The sequence below is a fragment of the Dermacentor variabilis genome, chromosome 9 (assembly GCF_050947875.1).
Source record: "Dermacentor variabilis isolate Ectoservices chromosome 9, ASM5094787v1, whole genome shotgun sequence".
In the NCBI taxonomy this organism is placed as follows: Eukaryota; Metazoa; Arthropoda; class Arachnida; order Ixodida; family Ixodidae; genus Dermacentor; species Dermacentor variabilis.
In genome coordinates, this window is record NC_134576.1 from 115,001,858 (window position 1) to 115,024,118 (window position 22,261).

Below are 22,261 nucleotides of genomic sequence, written 5' to 3' on the forward strand. Positions count from 1 at the left end.
GCTCCGCATGCAAAGCTCCGCAGTGATATAACTCTCTCGTTGACGTTACCCTGTGGCCGGACCGAGACTTCGAATGACGTCCTCCTCGTAGTCCGGTACTTTTCCCGCAATGCCATCAGTCTTTCGCACACCCACGCGAACTCACGAACGCCCGTGATTACTTTCCTCGGCGCGGGCAAGACACCTTGTGTAAACGTCGACTCCAGGGTAAGTGCTCCCGTTAATCTGTCGATATGTAAACTGTCAATCATAACAGTGGCAAAAGAAAAAGAGAGAGAAAGAAGTTTCTGATACCGCTATGCACTCGGTGATCACCTAAGAGTTCGAGACAGGCTGCGTCCACAAAACCGCACTGCGTATGTCCTGAGCGCCTCTATACTCTTATAACATAGTCACCGAGGGACATCGATGTTGAAATAAGTTCGCCTCCACTAGGACGTCACGAAAATGAGCAAATGTAACTGGCTGGCGCATCTATTAAAATTGTATTTGAGTTGGACAACAATGTATTGGTGCCACAAGCTTTTAACTTGTTCCCGACTGAAGGTAACCTTGAGCTGCAGTCATGTGAGAACAGTTCTCCATTGCACGAATCTTGTGCCAGAGCTGCGGCAATGCAGTTATCCCTCGTTGAAGACCTTGCTGGCCAATTTGCAGCGAACTTCGTTTAGGTGACCAAAGTTCGAAGAATCAAAAAATCGACGGAGTTTTTTTTTGACTTTAGAGACGCTGTTGTTTGTAGGAAAGCCATAGTGTCGTTGGCCACACACACATACACATACACACACAAACAGAGGCACACACACAAACACACGAACGCACACACAAAGACAGACGCACACACACTCACACAGGCACGCACATACACACACAGGCACGTACGCACACGTAAAACACTTCACAGAAACGCAACAATTCGACAAACCAACGCTGCAACCTGTCGCGTTCTAAGACATGGACTGCGCAAACGTAGCGGGACCGGCGCATTCTTTGACAGCCGCACTTTTAGCTTGGCTAGTCAGAGAAACACAGCCATAGGAAGAGGGGTTCAAATCTGACACGCATACACGGAGAATGACAGGCAAGGTTAGTGCTCGTCTTTCCCGTCCTTCTCTACGTGTGTGCCCTTGTCTTCCAGAAGCTCATTTGTACAGAAGTGGAACTATCGCGCCGTTTGCAGACTCCGTCTGTCACATGTCAAAGAGTTTCCTCGTTAATCGCCTTCCCGGAACGCTTATTTTTTTCGCCGCGAAGCGTCGCTCTCTAAGCCGGCGAGTTTTAGGCGCCCGCTCAGCGTCTCCCTCTGCGTCGCTGCCACACGTCTAAAGAAATAATTGTTGGGCGTGAATGCTAGAGCTGCATACGCTCGCAAAGCCCTTCTCTCGGTCTCGCTTTTTCCGAGTTCCTAATTAAGCGGGATGCACCGAATCTCGTCAAAAAAAAAGAACTATGACGGGCGCCCAGCGCAATGCAATGGCTGCCGCGACACAATTACCCGATTTCCAATCAACCGCCCGGCCAGCGATTTCGTTGCGTTGGTTGCACGGAAGAATGATTGAAACGGAATACGAGTCAGGCCCCGCACAGCCGTTACACGAGCCGTACAGTCGTCTTTCAAATACAGCTGCAACGCGTGCGCGCATAACCACCCTCCCGCACCCCAACACGTCCTTACTTCCATTCTCGCGGCTCGATTGTGCATTCCCCGGGGAAACGTGGAAGAAGAAACAATATCGCGAACTGATTAAATCCTGGCCGTACGTTCTCGTCGGCGAGTAGATTGAATTTCGATTTCCGCCCAATTAAGACACGAGGACCTGCCCCATCTTTTCTTTATTTTTTTTGAGAGCGCAATTGTCTCGCTCGCGCGAGAGTTGCGAACTACTTCTCGAGTCTCGCCAACACCGTGCAGTGCGGTGAATGCTAAGGGCCGATTCCTCCAAACCCGAGTGGACGTTAAGAAGAAGCGACCTCCCCTCTGCCGTGCGCCATCTGTTCGTCGCCCATCGCGCGACGATGCGCTACCCGGCAAGCTTGTCCCACCAAGATCGCTTACGCACAATAGGCGAGCCCCCCCCCCCCCCCCCTCTGTTCTGTTCCGTTAAACCAACAGTGGCTCTTACTCAATACGAGATATTGATCGAGAAGTATGCGGTTCTACAAGCGTACGACTTAATCATATCATTTATTTTTATTTAGCATATCTGCGGCTGTATAAGGGGAGGGGGGGAATGCAGAAATGAGAGGAAACCTAAAATCAAATTTGAGATAAACTATATTTATATTTAAAAAGCAAAGTAATCGATAGACAATGTTCGAAATTGAATAAGGTAGTCGTTTTACGTCCGTAACAAAATTGTACATTGCTGTACAGGCGACCCTGTGGCCGAATCCCAGCGAAGACGCGCCAAAGGAGAGAATGGTTCGCGATCTTAGTTACAAGCCACGCTGGCCCTATTGAACTTTTAAACGTTTTTCTTTGTATCGAAAATCGGCAGCAGGCTAGAACAAAAAGAAAATACTCGATAGTTTCAGGCACATTGCAAAAGCAACTCTGGAACACGTAGAGTGCTCTTTTTACCGATTGGCTGATAAGATCCCTAGCTTTCGGCGCACTGCGAGCAACTGTTGAGACGGAGCATAGAGCGGACGATTGGAAAGAAAGAAACGCCTGTACGGTCATGGTACGTCGCTGGATAACTCGATTCCGCGAAGCCGCTCTGCTCTGAGGATTTAGCAGATCAGGAGAGGGGCCGGGGCACCGTTCTGCAGATTCACCGTGCAATGCTCTCCGAATTTCGGCCGTTAATCGACGTTCTCAACTAGAAATCGATATAAACTGTGAACTTGAAAACCGCTCGCGCAATCGGTGACGAGGGTCGACAGGCGTAGTTCATGGAATGCCGTTCGCAGCTCTCGACACGCTTCGAACTTAAACGTCGACGAATCCCGAATGCTTCCGCCACCTAGGCCGAGGCCCGCGTCAGGAGGTTAGCCCTTACGACCGAAATATAACCGGCCGTCGATTATTGGACGGCATATGTGACTTGGCGTAACGTACATGTGAGTGTAGTTCACCATCAGGCTTCCTAATTCGCACCCTAGTCAGCTTCAGGTCTTTAAGGAGAAACATTACACCAAGCTGTGCTACAAGAAATGAAGAGCGCTACAGTAATACGATCAGTAATACAGAAGCTACAGAGACTCAATCATATTAACAAAAGAAAGCGGATTTCATATGTAAGACGTTAGTGAAAGTTCAAACATATCCACGGTGAAACGAGCAGAGATAACATTTGGCATCAAACACTAGCATATTTCGCGTTTAAGGCACTGGCGCCATTAATTTTCACAACAGTTTGAAGATCTTAGTCCCATTCGTTCAGAATGGAAAAAAACGTTTAAAATCTGTGTACCCGATGCTGCAAAAAAGGGAAGAAACAGCGCTATGATAGCCGCCTTTCCGCTGTGCAGTACCAGTGTATAAATCTTTTATAGGCAGATGAAGCATTCATTTGACGACGACGCTCCCGTAGATTTATTACTTATTTCCCGGAGCTTCCTCTTTCTAATTTCCACGCGATTACACACACACACACACACACACACATATACAAATATATATATATATATATATATATATATATATATATATATATATATATATATATATATATATATATATATATATAGATAGAGAGAGAGAGAGAGAGAGAGAGAGATCGGCAGTGCGATCCATATTAGTTACTTTCTGTCTTTGCCTCAGAAAGAACAACGCCTACGCTAATGGCAAGCGGCCTGGTCCCCCGTTGATACAAGCGCGGCGCGCTCTTTTGTTCAACGGCCCGTGTCCAGCGTTACATCTTCTCCTGGCGTTGAGAGCGGTCCTGCGACGCCCACGCTCGGATGACCTTTAAAACAGAACTGGCGCTACGAGAGAGCAATTACTTTGCGCTGTGGATGGAGCAAACAAGAGTGCCTTCGAGGACAGATGGTTGTGACAGAGCGGTGTAATAGAAAGAACTCGGTCCAGACAGGTGCTCTATTCGAAGAAGAAGAAGAAGAAGAAGAAGAAGAAGAAAAAGAACTTCCCAAGGGTATGCCAATTTGGGCAACTCGTGCATGGAACAGAAAAGAAAAGCTGTAAAAGGTACTTCAATCAATCAATCAATCAATCAATCAATCAATCAATCAATCAATCAATCAATCAATCAATCAATCAATCAATCCGAATTCAATGTCTCACTTCTCACACACACAGGAAGTAGCAGGATTCTGCCTTGGCACTGCCCGAAATCTACCCAAGAATACCCAAAATACCTAGGCACGCACTCACGCGCGCATGCACACACAAGTTCACAAACACACATATACACACACATACACACACCCGTGTGTATCCACGCACGCAGACAAGCACGCACGCACGCGCGCCTATCAACGCAGGTTTGCTTCGCCTCAGTAAGACCGTCCTTGTTGTGAAGCACGCTTTACAGGAGTGCAAAGTTTACATCGAGCAATGTTTGCGCGAGGTCGTCTCTTCCAGTACCCTTTCAGGCAGAAAAGGAAAAAAATATAAAACTAGGAAGAAGCTTATCAATCATGCAAATACGAAACAAAAGACGAAGAGAAGTTATTTAAAAGACTACAAAAAAGAAAACAGCACAAGCACGTAGACGCAAGAGAACCCCGCACAGACATGCTCGCATATACATGGAAGCAAGGACATTAAAAACAGCTGCGCGGGCGCTGCAGTAAATGACGATCTAAAACGAGCCCCAGAAGAAAATAAATGTCGTACGACGGACACAGCGAAGGCACAAGATGAGTACGAGGTGTTTAGATACGAGAGGCGCGCGATAAAAAAAAATGCAGGAAGGTAACACACATAAATTTCTGGGAAGTCTAAATTCTAGTTACGATCTAAATTACGCCTGACGTAAGCGTGCCGAAGCAAGCGCTCACTGCGTTTCCCTAGGCGCGTTCGCTACAGATGTCTATTGGGCCAAGTGAAGGATGGGATTCAAGTTCAGGCGCATTTATGAATACGGGGGTTAGTGAACCCTCCCACGTAGGCTGCGCTGCAGCATCGGTCGTTCTGCTTTCACCGCTGCAGCCGTGCGCGTTCCTAGCTGACCTTCGACGCGGAGACGGTAAAGCGCGACGTGTGAAACGAAAGTTACCGATTATTGGTTATTAAAACCACACATTTAAGTTGTTGTCCATTCGAACAAATCGTGCGCAAGGTAGCTTTGATCTTAATATTGATAATTGTGTTTCAAATCTGCAATTCCGGGTGTTCGCTGTGCTTAGATAGATATATTATACCGAGCCCGCCGGCCTTCACCGCCGAACGAGAATGTTTACGGTGCAGTCCTTAAAGCCTTGCCTGTAAAAATAAAATAATAATTTAAAAGGAAACTGAAGACAACGATCTAGAAGTTGCCGCGTATGTGAGGCCGGTACAAAAAAAAATAAAAAAAGAATAAAATAGAAGTAAGGTCGAAGCTCCCAAGCTTGTACTCGTCGGTGAGAGCTTGCTGCCGTTTGTTGCGCACCGTTTTACCGAGCGGCTTGAACGCAACGCTCACTCTCCTCTGTCGCGCCACTTTTCTCTGAGCCCATACTACCTCTACACATAGCACGGCGCCGCGCTGATCCCGTGACAAAGCTTGCGTATGCGTAGCGCCCGCACCTGTCGCCTCAGAGACTCGCGCCGGCGCGACCTTGACGACAAGAGGGCTAATACTTTTCATTAATTATTGTAAAATTTAGGGGGCGTAATTCAATTTTCTGCCTTTCACTGTCGGTAGAATTGATCTTTTTTTTCTTAAATGCTTCAAATTTGATTCAAATGTGTTCAGATGTCCTGAACCGCGGAGCTTTCTGCGTTTCGCACGTATCTGAATAGCTAAATAGAAGTCAGCCTCAATATAGAACTTCCTCTTAATCATACTTTGTCCGCCTTGCTCCCCTACACTTGTAGAGAAGAGTGAGATAGCGAGTCGAAATGAGAGTATGCTTTATTTGTACGGTTGTTACAATCTACTGTGTTGCACTATATTGTTTCGCGCTGTTCTGTAATATTGCCGTTCTTGTTTGCACTGTTGCATTCATAGTTTCTTTGTAACGTCATTGTGTTGTTTCGACTGTTACGTTGTATTGTGTTTATTATGTTATATTGTGCTGTTATGTAATATTGCCGTTTTCGCTTGCCTTGTTGGTCTGATAGGTATTTTGTAACGTCTTAGCGTTGCTTTGACTGTTACGTCGTACTGTCGCTGTTAGCGCATTACGCATTTACAGTCATTAGGATGAAATTGTAAACGTTGGCGTCTAATGTGTCCCCGGCTTCTCCACAATCAATAAGTTGTCGAACGATGAAACGACGATAATGTGAGGTGACCTTGAAGACGTTCCCGCAATAAATCACTTTTCACAAACATGCCTAAAGTGTTTTCTTTATATATCTACTTGCGCTTACGCGCCGTTCTACTGCACAAACTACAACACAAACACAAAATCCGGTAACTATTCTTATACTTAACTGTTTTTTTGTTTTGTTTCTTGCCTGTGTTGTCGGGCGGCATGACGTCGGAATGAAATTGCATGTTGCTTCTACTCTTTCTTTTACACAAGTTTTGCCCGCAAATCTAAGAAACGGTGTGTGTAACAGTGCAACCTGTTTGTGAGACGAGGAATAGCCGGCGTCGCAATTGCTCGCCAACACTTCCCTCTTGTATCGAGTCACTAAGAAAAGGACAGTCAGAAAGGTAAGGCAGTTAAGACTCGTCATTTCCCCACGGCGTACGTTACCAGCAACCGCTTAAACCACGTGCAAACTCAAACTGGCAGAAGCAATGAACAAAGGATGCGATAAATAGCTGGGATTGAAAAATAGGTCGAGAGGAATGTTATATGATCCTGTTACACGAAGGGAAGGTGACAGTTTGCCAAAAAAAATCAATCAATCAATCAATCAATCAATCAATCGTTTAGTTCCCCTTTCGTAGAAAGGAAAGAAGCAGCCACTTAAAAGAACGAGAAGACGCAGCAATAATAAAAGAAGATATATAAGGGAGGGAAAACGAAGATTTGAGGCACGAGGAGCGACAGAAGACGAAAACGACCAGCGAGCACCGAAACAACATGCGGGCGGGGCGGCAGATAACAACTTGAGCGCGAACGTCTGGCGTCTCCTCCGCCATCGCTAATTAAAAATCACCCAGCCGTGCCCGAGGCACGCGACGTGGTTTATTAAGACGTGCGTGACGCTCCTATGCGCTCTCCAGACCCTCTTCCTGGTGCTGCCCGTTCCCTCCCCCTCCAGACCACGCCTCCCCAACTCTCCTCTTCCCCTCCTCATCCACAGATCGTCTTAAGAGCAGGAGGCGTCTTGCGCTCCTCCCTCCTCCCCCTCCCCCCTTCCACCTCCCCCTAGTCCCTCCCTCCCCGCTGCCTATCGAGCTGCTGCGCCTCGTTCGAGACGCCCGATGATATCAACACGCAAACGAAACGTCTCGTCACGAAAGGGATTTCAGTTTAGTTCAGCTTTACAAGGGGACATTAACAAGCAGACGAAAAATCCGGGCTATTACGGTGAATTACGGCTTGAAAACTGCTTCTGGGCAAATATTTTGACGAAAACACGTCGGCTCCCGGTGGGGAGAAATAAATTATAATAAAAAATAAATGGTTAGGAAGAGAGAAGAATCGAGGTGGCACACGAAGGACAGTTAATCAGAAGACAAGCTTCCGGCTTGTCACCCTAAACTGGCAGAAGGGTAATGTGGAAAGGAATTTGCGGTTTCATTAGAGAAATATTAGCCGAGAACTACGAGTATATAAGTAGACGAGCGACAGAAAATTAAAGGTTGTTACAAAATACTCTCTACAGGAGCGGCGCAAGTCAGTGAAATAAGTAAAGTGCACGTAAGTATAATATACTAAGACGAGTTGTAAACGCATTCTTTGCGTAGGACTTGTCGATACTTTTCAAGCCAACATTTGTCAAATCGGTGCTCCTCCGATCAGCACTTATACAAATGCGCTCGTGAAAGCAAGCAATGTGCGTATTTGTGACCGTAACACTTTCAAACCAACGCTTGTACAATCAATACTTGTCAAAGCAACGCCTCCTTCAACCAATAGCTCTCAAACAAATATTAGCCCAGTCAATGCCCGTCGAACAAGTACCCATCAGAGCCAGGCGCACTATCTGCAGAACGACGTCAGACCATGGCTCACGCCAGCATTCTAAGTTCGTTCGAGCAGTGCTAAGAGCTACCACATTTTCTATCTTTACATATATATATATATATATATATATATATATATATATATATATATATATATATATATAAGCTTGACTAATCTGCGCCAGTGGGATGTCATCTCAGGATGCGTTACAGGGTGTCCGCCGCAGACCGGACCATAAATACCGCATTCTCCTTTAACAAAAAAGCCCCGTGCCCCAAAACTACGACATACTGGCCGCAACAGAGAAACAGCGGACTGAGAGGCAGTTCCTAATACGGGAAACTGCAGCCTCACACGAAAAGGAAATAAACGTGACGTCAATTTGTCAGTGCAAAAAAAAGTAAGAACTTTCAATGATAAAGTTAGGCGCCAAGCTTCCTCGGACTTCCCATCAACGCCGCATTCTGTCCGCACAATGCAACCCACACGCTACCGGTTACAGCCGCAGAACAAAAGATGTGCGATCGCATTCCAGTTGCCGCTCTTGTAAGTGTGAAGGAACTGAAGCGCTCGCACGTGGGTGACGTCTATTCAACAACTGGTGCCTTCTGCCGCGATCGATTGAAGTGCACATCCATCTATTCTACTCTCTCTCTCTCTCTCTCTCTCTCTCTCTCTCTCTCTCTCTCTCTCTCTCTCTCTCTCTGGCTTTCAGCATTCGCTTGCTTTTTCACCCAAAATAGTCCAGAATCGTAGAGCGCAATTCAGGCGTGGGTCGCTTCTATATACACAGCGCGCATGTTCAACGCGAAAAAAGAAAGAAAGGTCGCTGCCGGCAGCTTAATGGATAAACCACGCTGTTCGTCGCAAGCGTGCGCATTACGTAACCCGCCAGGATCGCATACGATGGTCATTTTTAGGCCAGCAGCGAGTGCGGTACCGAAAGAATGAGCAAATAAAGCGTAGCGCCCCGTAGGAGGCCTTCCAAGGCTGCGAGCGCTAGAACGCGGCGTTCAAACCGTGAGGCACTGCCCTCTGCTCACTCCCAACCGCTCTTCCTCTTCTTTCTCGAAGGAAAACGGTGCGACGTATCGGGCGAGATGAAGGATGGGAGAAGCGCTACCACCGCTTCTGTGTCCACACGCGAAAGGTGAGGGGCCGCGAATCGAAGGAGTGTCTCGCGTGGGAAGGAGTGACGTAGATTGTAGGCAGGCGGGGGGCGGGCATGCGCGGTTGAGGGAATACGCAGATAGCTTTTCGTAGGCGATCACGAGCGTGGCTAAAGACAACAACAAAGAAAAAAGAGAGGGGGAGGGATAAGCTACGCAGGTTACTATGATCGGAGCGTCATCACTGAGCTCAAGGTTGCGGGCTGGATCCCGGCGGCGGCGGTCGCATTCTTAATCAGGGCGAAATGTATCAATGCGCTAATTTCACATCGCACGAGTTTGGCGCACGGGGAAAGGGCATTACTGATGGTACCGGAGAAAAATGCTCCTGCAGTGGAGAATACGCTTGCAGCGCTGTAGGCGCTTCCATCGGTTCGGCCCGAGACCCGAGCAGGTATTGTTTGTGCCAACAGCTAGGAATGTTCGTACAGGGCCTCTTGTACGAGTTATATTACCCCCTCCCCCTTTTCACCCCTCATTTAAAGTGACCCTTCTACGCAACTGGCCACAAGCTGATAGCAAGAGTGCCGGGGCGTTTTCCCCTTCCGTAAACTTCAGGGTGGACCAATCGCAGTTCGGAAACAATCACAGCCGACCTGAATACGAACGCAATACGGGATAAATAGATGGCGATCGGAATTCACGATCGCTCCAACCGTTATCGAAATAACTGCTTGACCTTCGCCACACTGCAAACACTGTAAGGACCCAGAACCCTTGCTACCTGCCTGTTCCTGCAAAACAGCGCAGCGTTTAGCAATTTTCGCGTACCGGCTCCCAGTCGCTTGTGCTAATCTTTCCGTTAGTTTATATTTTATTCTTTGTCGTTGTTACCCATGTGCACTCACTAGCAAGACCACGCACACACACACACACACACACACACACACACACACACACACACACACACACACACACACACACACACACACACACACACACACACGCACGCACGCACACACACACACACGCACGCACGCACGCACACACACACACTCTCACACACTCCCACGCACAAACACACACGCGCGCGCGCGTGCGCGCGTGCGGAAGCACAATCAACACGAGCAAACTCCTTTCGAAAAACAAAACAAAAACAAAAGGCCGCGCAGCAGGACAAAGCAAAACAAGACGAGTGAAAGCACGCATCCTCCAGACTAATCAGTAAAGAAAGTTGGCACGAAGGAAGGAAAAGCTAGTTGAAACAGGAGGCGGATGCTAGGCGAAAAGAATGCGCAAGGCAGTTAGTTTCAGCTTTCGCGACTGCCCGTCTTATACTTCCACTCCCGCTTATTCCTTCCACATGAAGTACTATGCACAGACACGACTGCGGAATCGAGACAGAAGGAGTGGCTTTCATCTGCACACGATCCCCGTTCACGACAAGGAGAAGAAAGAGAAAAGGAAGTGCAAAGGAAAAACTTGCCTTGTCTTCTAAGAGGAAACAGTGCATGGCTTGGGTGACGTCAGCTGCGTGCACGGAGTTGTGGTACGGGTTGTTGCTATGGTAACCGGCGTCAATCAGGTCTGCGTTGCATCAGAAGAAAAAAAAATACACGAAAGAACTCTCAGAGACGTAGTATTTCATCTCAGCCACGCACTAAAGTCTAAACACGGCGACGCGACAGGCCAAAAAAAGAAAAATGAATAAAGCGTGCGCCACACTTCCTGAAAGTTTTCGCGTTCACATTGTCAAACTTTGTGAGTACAAATATGAACGCGGGCGCAAACAGTCAAAGCCTGGAGAGACGCAGCACGAATACAAAGAGTTCTGCCTCGCCTGACCTTTTCTTGTTTTTTTTTTTGCTTTCTCTTTTTATTGCGCAAGATTTCGGACAATGCTGGTATCCATAGGCTTTCGTCCCTGCAGACACAAACACGCGCATTTACAGCAGTCTGAAAAGCTCTCTGTCGCGGCCAAACATTCTCTGTCATACACCCGGATACTTCGCAAAGTGTCAGCAATACCACTAATAGACCAAGGACACGAAGAGTTCAGCGCAGTTTCCTTCGAATTACTTCCGCTGCCAGCCATCCTTCAGAGCGCTGAAGCACACACAGCCATTGGGTGTGGACGCAGCCCTAAGGCTATCTGGAAAGAAGGCCTTCAGACCAACAGCTGAGAAGCTTCGGATTTCTGGATTTTCTTCGCAGTAAACTCCGCAGTTGTTGCTACTTTGCGCGGCGATCTCAGGAGAGTCTAGATATTGAGTTGAGTGAATTCAGAACTGTTGATTCATTTACGCAGCGAGTTAGGCAATTTCTAAATTGAGAATTCGGTGAGCGGTGAATTCGGGAATGCCGCTTAATTCGCACAGCGAGATCAGCAGTTCTTGAATTTTCGAAGTGCTCGATGTTCCAAAAACGATTTCAGAAATTTCAAAACACTGAATTCAGTGAACTTTGAGATCAGAAAAGTGGGTTTTTTTTTTGACACAGTGAGTTCCTAAGTGAACGAATTTTGAACGCAGGGTGTTGAATTAGTAAGTGTTCGTTTCTGCCAACAGGGTAAGCGATCAGATTTTGAACTTTGAATTCAGTACGCATTGAACGCAGAAGCCTCGGTCCCTTCGGAGAGCGAGTTCAAAAGCTTCTGAATTATAAATTCAGTGGACAGTGAATTCAGAAGCAGTAGCTCACTCGCAAACCGAGCTTCAAAAGCTCTTAATGAAATTCTAACGTGTTCGATTCTTTAGGTAAGGAATTCAAAAGCATGTAATCGCCAATTCAGTGAAAAACGAATTCATGAAATTCGCTTCCTTTGCACGGAAAGTTAAACGCTTTTGAATGATGGATTTAGTAGAAGCTGAATACTTGTGTTTTGAATACATGAATTCTGAATTCAGTGGACATTGAATGCACGAGTGTTGGTCCCTTGACACAGTGACTTCGGTAACTTCTGAATTTTGAATATAGATTGCCTTCACGTGACGTCATGGATGCAGTACCTCACCATGCCAGTACTTATACATGGCGGCTACGATGACGTCAGTGCACCGTATCAGCTCCCAGTAGGTTGTTTCGGTTTTTGACAGTGACTGGTTTTCACTAGATTATCACGGTTACCAAACTGTAACTCGGTGCCACCCGGACCTGTTTGGTTATTGTACTCTTGCCTACTCGCGCAACTTCTCGACAGGTTAGTGCGCGAAGGTGGCTGCCACGATTACGTCGACGAAAACAACGAGTGAAAATATACTGAATTTAAAATCCTTGATTCCCGCTACGTCTGCTAAGAAGAGGTGGTGTACTCACTGAAGCAGTGCCAGACGCGCACGGCGTCCAGGTTGAAGGTGCTGAGGAAGCCGTACTCGTGGAACAGGTGCACACACAGGAGGGGCATGGAGCGCCCACCCGAACACGCGTCCAGGGCAAAGGTGTTGAACGCCCATTGGTCCACTCGCGCCAGCAGACGCTGAACGGCAACAGCACAAGCAGAGTTTGTCACTGCTATGACAACAAAAGCAGCAGCAGCAGCAGCAGTAGTAGTAGAAGTAGTACTAGTAGTATTAGTAGTAGTAGTAGTAGTAGTAGTAGTAGTAGTAGTAGTAGTAGTAGTAGTAGTAGTAGTAGTAGTAAGAAAATTTAAAAGGGCACTAAGTTATTTCTACACGGATGTATGCAAAAGCATTGCGACCACTTCCCGATGCTTAGACATCATGCCGCAACGCAAGGTCCTGGACTCGACTACCAATAAAGGTCGCGGGTTCGATTACCTTAATTAACTATATCTTAAGTGCTTTGCCTTAATTACCTTCGTCTTAACACCAAATGTCGTGGGTTCGACCCACCAAAGGTCGTGGGCTTGTGTGTCTTAATTACATATGTCTTAATTAAGTGTACCTTGATTAACATAGCCGTAATTAGCACCAATGTCGTGGGTTCGACTCCTACCAATGGCCATGGGTCCCAGTGTCTTAATTAACTATATCTTAATTGTATCGTAATTCGCATTAATTAGCAGTAATGTCGTGCTTTCGACACCTACCAATGGCAGTGGGTTCGAATGTCTTAATTAACGCCATCTTAATTAAATGACCATTAATTAACTTCGTCTTAATTAACACCAAAGGCCGTGGGTTCGACTTCCACCAAAAGTCGACGGTTTGATGACTTTGGTCACGCCAACGCCGACAACTACGCCGGATTTTTAGCCTCATGAACCATATAATGATTTCGCAGTAATAATAATCACAACAAGAAGAGATGTACAGCGCAAGTTAAAGATTCAGGTGTGCCGTAGCTGCACTTTGTTTCATATTCAGCGCCTGGCAGACAAGCCCAAAACCATGAAAACCATTGCAGAAGCAACAATATACACGACGACATGCGATGCGCCTAATTATGTTTGATCAGGACAAGCCTGTACCACACTTCATATACTGTATTTTGGCATCATAAGGATGCCTACATACAATAAAGAGAAGTAAGCGTGGTGGGAAAAGAACTCATACAGTTATGTGCATTTACAGATTGAGGCATTCCAGCCACGTGAATTAGGTAGATAAAGAAAGAAGACGCATGTAGACTCATAAGCACGTGCACAAATAGTAAACGCAGGCGTACTATTCAAAAGAGGACACAATTCATAAACGTACCTCGGATACGCCATGGTAGGAGTCATCCAGATTATTCATCAGGTGACTCCAAGGCTGAAGCACAGGTTGTCGTTCGCGTCTCCGGTAGAGCGTCAAAAATGGCGTCGTGGTGAGGGGGCGGTCAATGCCGATGTCCAGCGCTGCAAGAGAGACGCAACGAGACACCCATTAGCGCGGCACATAACGGAGGATCCCCCGAAAATACGGACAGACAGTTGCGCGATCCCGTGACTGTCACTCCTCCACTGCCTTTTCAGTCCCACACGATGCGCAATACTTCCATAGTCAGCAATCGAAAAACTAAAAAGGCTCCGCCTCAAGACCACCGTGCAAGTGGCGAAACGCGCTTTACAGGCTAAAAAATTGGAGCAGAAAACGATTGCAGCAGCACGAAAAGCACAGTCGGCATTCAAAATCCAAGAAGGCTAAGACTCTCTAACACTCCGTATCAACTACGAACAGAAACAATTGATGGATGTCAAAACGGCGAAGGAAGTCCTCATATAAAAATTTTAAAGAAACGGAGAGAAAAAAAAAAAAGACGGAAAATTTGCAAGTTGTTATGGTAGAGCAAGGACATCCCTGCCTGCGAAGAACTTGGCCTAAGGTAGCCGTAACAACGCAAATACTACCGCACCTTCCATTTAGAAAATAGAGGACGTCCGAAGTAACTCGGAGCGCTGAGAAAGAAAGCCCGCTTTATATATGAACATGCTATTTTTTTTTTCGTGAAATACGACAACCAAGGCATAGGACAGTAGTGTTGGAGACAGGGCAGCTAGGCGGATCGTGGTATGCTTGTACTTGGAAGGTAATCAACTTCGCGTTAATGCGGCAACTGCCCGTGACTGCTATTCGCAAGTGTTCAGTTGGAGAAAGGAGGCGTTGAAGGAACAAAGAAAGACAGAGAAAGAGAGTCGTCGCATTCGCGAAGAGTGAACTGTTGGTCAAGACGTACTAGTTATGTACTTCCAACGCAATTAAGCGGCACTCGTATCGAAGTAGGTAACAGGTTACGTGGCTGCAAGGACCAGGTGCGGCACATATTCGAGCTTCTAAGACCCAAAATACCAAAGAAGAAAGAAAAACAGCACCACCCCGGACAAACTTCGCAAACTAAACTTCCTCCCGACAGACAGCCCAGCGGGTAGTCACGTTCGTTCACTCAATGCCGGCGGCTTCCCTTTTCTCTCTCTCTTTGTTTTTTACTTCCTTGTTTTTGTTTCTTCAGGCGTCGTTAAGGGCGCGCGCAGGCACGGTTCTGGCCGAGCATTCCACGCGCGCGAGTACGGTGCCCGGGCGCGCACAGTCTGTCGGTAAGTGCCGATCCCCCCCCCCCCAATCCCCCACCTCCCGTTTTTTACGAGGCGTAGGTACGCACATTCCTCTGGGCCACTAATTGAAGACCCGAAGGGTGAGAGAGAGACGAAATCGACGGAACATTGCTTCAGGGCTACATAGACAAAATAAAAAAAAACGACAACGGGAAAGGGCGGGAGGAAGGAGGCGGAGAAGGAAAAAGAAAAAAAAACAACCAGCGCGCGGTAAATGCGTTCGCACGCCACGCGTCGCCTCACGCGTCGTTAAGCCCGCGGACAATGCGCGGAGACGCGGCTTCGAAGGCACGCATTTTATGAGCCTCGCGCAACGCCGCTAATGGCCGATCCCCGACGCTGTCCGCGACCCCCCCGCCCCCCCCCCCCTCTTGTCAGGCAGGTTGTTGTCGGAAGGAGAGCCGCACGGGACCGAGCCTCTACGTAAATAAAGAAAGAGAGGAAAGACAGAAAGGATCGTCTAGTTTTATAGTTAAATACGAGTGAGAGCTGAGCGGTAGACGCTGCTGAAGTACGCTGCTGAGGACGCTCGCTGATCAGCTCCGTTCATTGGCTAATGAATGCTACGAGGCGAGTGGCATGCTGTGACATATCGCGTTGCCACTGCGGTACCCCGACCGCCCGTTACCGGGTACTGTAAGACCCTTCCGAAGGGACGCACAGAGCACTGGTATCATGGGCAACAGAGTGAGACACTACCTTCCATAAAACTATCTCTGGGAACACCCCGCTTTGTATAGCCCAGACGAATGTCCGAGCAATGTGGTGCTAATGGCCGAACCAAGCTGTGCTTTGAGAACCTTCGTGTCCAACGTGAGTTTAAAACGCAGAAAAAGAAAGAACTATAACATTCACCAATAAAAAAGAAGAGAAAGATAGATTCTTCGGGTCTACACAAATTCTTCTGTCATAATACACATCTTTAAACAACGAATGGAATCTTGATTTCCATAATCGTGGTAAGGCCTCTTCGCGATACTGCAGAAAGGTTGACAGCTGGGTTAGTTGGTTGTCAATTGGTAGTTGTTAGTTAGTTGGTTTGTTAGCTAGGTAGTTAGTTGGCTCAGTAAGTTATTGAAGCGCAAAAAAAAGTAACAAACTGAGACCGAGACAGTAAAAGCGCGTTAGAAAAACGCGATTTAAAAAAAAAATAAATAAAACGCCAGACAGGTAGAGGTTAACACCACCGCACTACGATTTTCATTTAATAGCTAGATAGCTAACGCAAAAGTCCTGCGGAATACAAAAGACCACGAGAGCGAATATGGGAGAACACGTTACGCATAATCCGTTTCTCATTTATAATTCCAAGCGTTCGCATTTCATTTTGTTTTATTACTCCCAAGCGCATCCGCATTACACAGGGTAGTGGTACATAACATGTAGAAAAAATTAGCAAACACAATCAAGACTAATGAAACAAAAGGCAGTACAGAAAGCCAACTACAATAAAAAAATAATAAAGGGTCAAATACATGTTAAAGTAGAAGACATTGATAAAAACCATAAACGGTGATAAGCAACAATGCTACACAGTAGCTCAAACAACAGCCACAAGTGGAGAAATATTAATCTATACAGAGCACAGCGCACTGAAAACCTAATAACTGTCTCAAAGAAAATTAAATTACGAGACAGCCTACTAATTTTTAATTTCTGTCGCCTCTTCTGAATCGTTCTGTCTTATTTTATCTAATCAGGCGATTGCCTTTTACCAAGAATCACCCGCCGTGTTGACGTAGTGGCTTTGGCATTACGATGCTAAGCCCGAGGACGCGGGATCGAATCCCGGCCGTGGCGGCCGCATTCCGATGGGGGCGAAAGGGAAAAACACCCGTGCATTGGACGCACCTTAAGGAACCTCACGGAGTCAAAATTATTTTGGTGTCCCTTACTACAGCGTGACTGCTCACCATATATTGGCTTTGGCACGTAAAAGCCCAGAATTAAATTTTTTTCGCAAGAGCCATCTTACGAACACGGGCCGCAAGATATTGTCGACTACAAGCGTTCTCGGCTTGAAAATAAGAAAAGAAAGAACGAGAAAGAAAAGACGTACGGAACAACCAACACGTTTGCATGAAAGCGCAATCGCACTTAATCGTGGCGATCTGCCGAAGGACCGCTCGCCGTAATTCTGTGATCGCAAACTTCTTCCACATTTTCTTCTCCACGAAATAAGACTCGGTGATATCATATGACTACACAAGACGTGGGCCAAACCGGACGGGCGGATAGATATGCCGATATACATATATACCGGACAGATATACCGATATATATGCCAATATGCCGGATAGATAGCTACCGCTTAGAGTAGAGATGTGAGCCTGATCGTTCCAGACACAAGTCCCTCTACGCGATACACGTTTCCATTACCACACTAAATTAACTCCGGTCGCAACCCAAGCTCACGGCTCGATAAGGATTCCCTGCCGAATTACGCCCCGTTCAAGAAACTGGCCAGGCTATCAATATTTGTTCAGCAACAATGATTCATTCACGGTCTCAGCCGCATGCTCTCAACCAAAATCACGAAATCAACGTTGCGTATGTGGGACTGAGGGCGCTTTTCGCTCGGATTTTTAAGGGAAAAGGCAAGAGAAACTCAATCTAAGACGCGTTGAACGACCGCCCGCGGCAAGTTTCATTCACGCTTCGCAGCGTCGGGCACGCTGCAATTAAACACACGAAGCAGTTCGGAACGGCTTGAAGCGCAGAGCGGCCGAATATCAGACAAAACGTCGCCAAAATATGCAACACGAAACGCAAATAAAACGATCGCGTAGTTCCGCCTGTGCCAGACGTCCCTTGGCGATGATTGCACAGTAAATGTGATATCATCCAAAGAAAACAGAAAGGGAACGAAGGCTATCGAAATATACCGTACTGCGGATACAACTCAACCAAAGCGAACATGTGGTCGAACCCACTTGTGGCGAGCTGGCTTATGTGCTAACCAAAAATAGTTTGGATATATATCAAGTAATTCGATTTACCTAACCTCACCTGTAGCGAACTCAAGCAAACTTTTCCGCCGTGTTTGTTATACGCGGATTTGTTGCCTTCGGTGGAGAAGAGAAAAGAACAAAGAAAGTGTTTATCGAAAAACGCAACTATGCGCAGTCGGCAGTAATTTTTCGCCTCTATCTAAGAATGTTTCTTTAGTGTCGACAATAATGACTTTCCGGGCGTGCGAGATTGTGGAGACGTGGTGTGGACGCACGTGTAAGCGACTCGATAGGATATTGCATTGATACCACTTCAGGCACACTTCCACACTCATGCTCGTGCTGCCTCTAAATAAAAACAGCGTGACATAAAAAAATAATAAAAAATATTCGTGAAAGCAGCATTGGTACCATGCCAGCAGCCTTATGACACTGACAGCGGACGCACCGAGCCCCATACATACATCTATTGTGCTATTCGTTATGAGGGAGTTATGTTACATGGGTAACTGTCACTATGTTTTGCGTATTCAGTACAGAGAATAACTCGATTTATCCGCATTCGTTATGAGGGAGTTATCTCACGTGATTATCGGTCATTAGTTTTTGCGTATTCGCTACAGAGAATAACTCGATTTATCCGTATTCGTTATATTCGGTTTCGACTCTACTCCAATAGGGGCCCCCTGGGAGAACTCAGCGAAGAAGAGTTAAAAAGGCGAAAACACCTATTAAAAAAAAAAGAATGTCCGTCTGTAGTCTTATCCTGCTTAGAGAGTGCCGTCGTAATGAGCTTAACCGAAGCGGTTTATGACAAATCCTCCTATGTCTAAGCATGGAGCTAAACTTAACGCAACGCGCACCTGGCAAGTCCTCGACGCCGGAGTAACTGCTACGTCCCGTAGTTAAGCCAATTTAGGAGAGTTCGAGAACGTACTCCCTGATGAAATACATTGACACGTTTCTTTTCAATCACAGTGGGTGAGCTCCCGCAAGGCGGCGTACAGAAACTGTCGCAAATGAGCGTTAAATAATGCAGAAGCACTCTCTCGCGCAAAAAAAAAATGCTCGCTTCTAGTTCTTTTTACTAGAACGAGCTGGCATAATGAGCTTTCCCGAAGCGGTTTATAAAAGGCGTTTCTATCTTTAAGCATGCAGATACACAATATTTTTTTTTATTTGCGACTCATCCTAATCTCTGTTATAGTCAAGTTTACTGGATTTGGGTCTTGTGCTATTTTATGTTGTTGAGCCGTATACTTAACTTGTTGTATCGTATACTTAAAACGCATGCGGACGTATCGTAGCCAGCAGGTACTCCATCACTGAAAAAAGCGTTATGCCTCCCTATTGCTTTCTTTGCGTAGAAAGGTAGCGCGCACAGTCTAACTTCATAAGATTTATTATAACAATGCCCATATTAGGGGGCATTCATTTTCCCATCCTTATTTCAGACCGTCCCGTAGAGACTATCGTCATAAAGTGTCCGTTCCTCAATGTCGTACAAGACAACACCAGTTCCCCACCCCTGCCATTGTCCGACATTTAACAATGCGATGACAGAGCACGTTGCGCTCCGATATTCGTGGTTATAGAACTTGATGGCCGCACTGCGTTCTGTAACAATCTAATGGCCCACAAGATAGATAAATAAATAAATAAATAAATAAATAAATAAATAAATAAATAAATAAATAAATAAATAAATAAATAATATCTTCCCATGCGTTCGCTTTCTAGTCAATCCGGCGTTTGAGAAGTATTTGTACTTATCCCACCTGCCTTGCTCTCATTTAGAGGCACTATAATAAAGAAAATTAAATAAATAAGTAAATACAAGAAAGTCCCGGCAAGTTATTGACGCGGTAGTAACTGCTATATTGCCGAGTTAAGCCCATTTACGAAAGTTCAAGGACTTATTGCTGAAGTGCGCTTACTCCGTTAACGTCCAATGAGAATGAAGGTACTCACACGCCAGGAGAATACGTCAGCTCTCGAAGATGGAGTTAAACAAGGTAACAAGCACTTGCACAGCCCTCCTTCTCCCCCCCCCCCTCCCCGCAAGAAAAAAGATAGAAAGTCCCACCTCCCCTCTTGCGTGCCAACGTAATGAGCTTGCCCAAAGCGCATTTTCTTTCCCGTCTGGCGGGAAAGCCTCCGCGCCTCGCCACAGCGGTAGGGCTGTCATTTTCAGGACCACATGTGGCCGTTCGCGACGGCGAGTCATTAGAGATTCAAGCGGCATGCAGAGAGTATCATTTCGCATTACGGCGATGCGTGCGTCTATAATGGAGGAACCGTTTCGAAAACAATTTGCCGGGCACTACACCGGAATCGGAAGGAAAATATTCAGAAGCGCCTTGGTTCGGGTGTTCGCTGGCGTAAGTCTTGCCGCCTTTGGAGGAAACCTACAAAGAAATGTCGCAAAAGAAACGCGAAGCAATATGCTTATCCTGCTTCGTTTCTTGTAAAACAATATCTATCCATCAATTTCAAATGGAGTGAAAGAGAAAGAAGGCAGCCGGGCTGAACGATAATGCAGAAAGAATCCCCGAATGGGACAAACGAATGTCAAAACAAACGAAAAACCCGAGGGAGAAAAGCACTAGAAGATATTGCTTTTTACCAGCCGTAGTGGCAGGCTCTCGGCGTCGCGCTGCTATGCGCGAGGGTGTGGAATCGAATCCCGGCCGCGGCGGCCGCATTAAATTAATTTAAATTACGGGGTTTTACGTGCCAAAACCACTTTCTGATTATGAGGCACGCCGTAGTGGGGGACTCCGGAAACTTCCACCACCTGGAGTTCTTTAACGTGCACCTAAATCTAAGCACACGCGTGTTTTCGCATTTCACCCCCATCGAAACGCGGCCGCCGTGGCCGGGATTCGATCCCGCAACCTCGTGCTGAGCAGCCCAACACCATAGCCACTGAGCAACCACGGCGGCCGCATATCGATAGGGGCGAAACGCAAAAGCGCCCATGTACTTGGGTCCACGTTAAGGAACCCCAGCTGGTCAAAAATATTCCAAAGCGTCGCCCCCCTCCCCCACTACGGCGTACTTCGTAAACAGATTGTGGTTCTTGCACGTAAGGCGCCGGAATTTTAACACAATAGCGTTAAGGGTCCCGTGTCGCAGGAAATCAGGCGGCGGCGGCGGCGGCGGCGGCGGCGTTGTCCGTATGAGAAAAATCATCCCGAACCACGCATCGCCATCCACGCAGGCCCTGCACGCGACGCGGAGGCGTTACCGAACCAACTGAATTTCTCGAGGTAAAATGCGCCGGAAAATTCGCAAAGTACGACTTGCGCACAACCTCCAGACATGACAGCGCCGGACTGTAATATAAATATACGAGAAAACCTATAATTCTGTTACGTGAAACTCAAAACAACAAAGCCTTTTCCAGCTGCGTGCGAGGTCTGTCTTAGTAGGAGCGGAGCGCCCCCAGAAAGGTCGCCTACGTGCATGTTATTCGCCACCAGCGTTTCCAAAAAAATATTACGGTTAGATAGGCTGTAGTTGGCGGGAAGCGTGAGAAGCAGTCACGGTTCTTTGAATGGTATTGCGTACCACACTTAAAGGCGTAGCTTAAGCGCCCTCCACAACATTATTTTAAGATTTCGCTATGAGAATTTCGTTACTTAAGTATTATTGCGCAATAAGAAAGACCCGGACGCAAAGGAAGAAGAACACACACCAAGCGCAAACTTTCAACTAAATTTATTGTGCCACTGAATCGGTTTTACTTAGTAATATTGAATCGGTTACTCAATAGTAGTTGAGTAATGGATTACCAACTTACCCGGAATGCTGCTCTCATTGATAATTTTGTTTTTTCAGCAACCGCGTGAAAGAGGTTTTCATGTTGTCGAAAAAGGAAACAACATAAAAAAAATTAGTCGAGAAATCATTCTCGCAATGGATCTGTCAGCCGTCAGGTTTAAAGCGTCGCGACAGAAGCCTGACTTGTGCGCATCAGCTGTGGTGTTCCTTGCGTGCGTTGCGTC

At 46.7% G+C, this 22,261-nt stretch overlaps 1 protein-coding gene across 7 annotated transcripts in view; it reads right to left on the bottom strand.

The window, feature by feature from the left end:
• The window catches only part of LOC142557325 (uncharacterized), a 412,081-nt gene that overhangs the window by 26,084 nt on the left and 363,736 nt on the right, over nt 1–22,261 (bottom strand). For all 7 annotated transcript variants that reach the window (XM_075669074.1, XM_075669068.1, XM_075669069.1 and 4 more), the window contains 3 exons: nt 13,967–14,106; nt 12,624–12,783; nt 10,795–10,895 (listed from right to left, as the gene is read on the bottom strand). In XM_075669074.1, the coding sequence (XP_075525189.1) occupies nt 10,795–10,895; nt 12,624–12,783; nt 13,967–14,106 (401 nt within the window). The remainder of the gene's footprint in view (nt 1–10,794; nt 10,896–12,623; nt 12,784–13,966; nt 14,107–22,261) is intronic.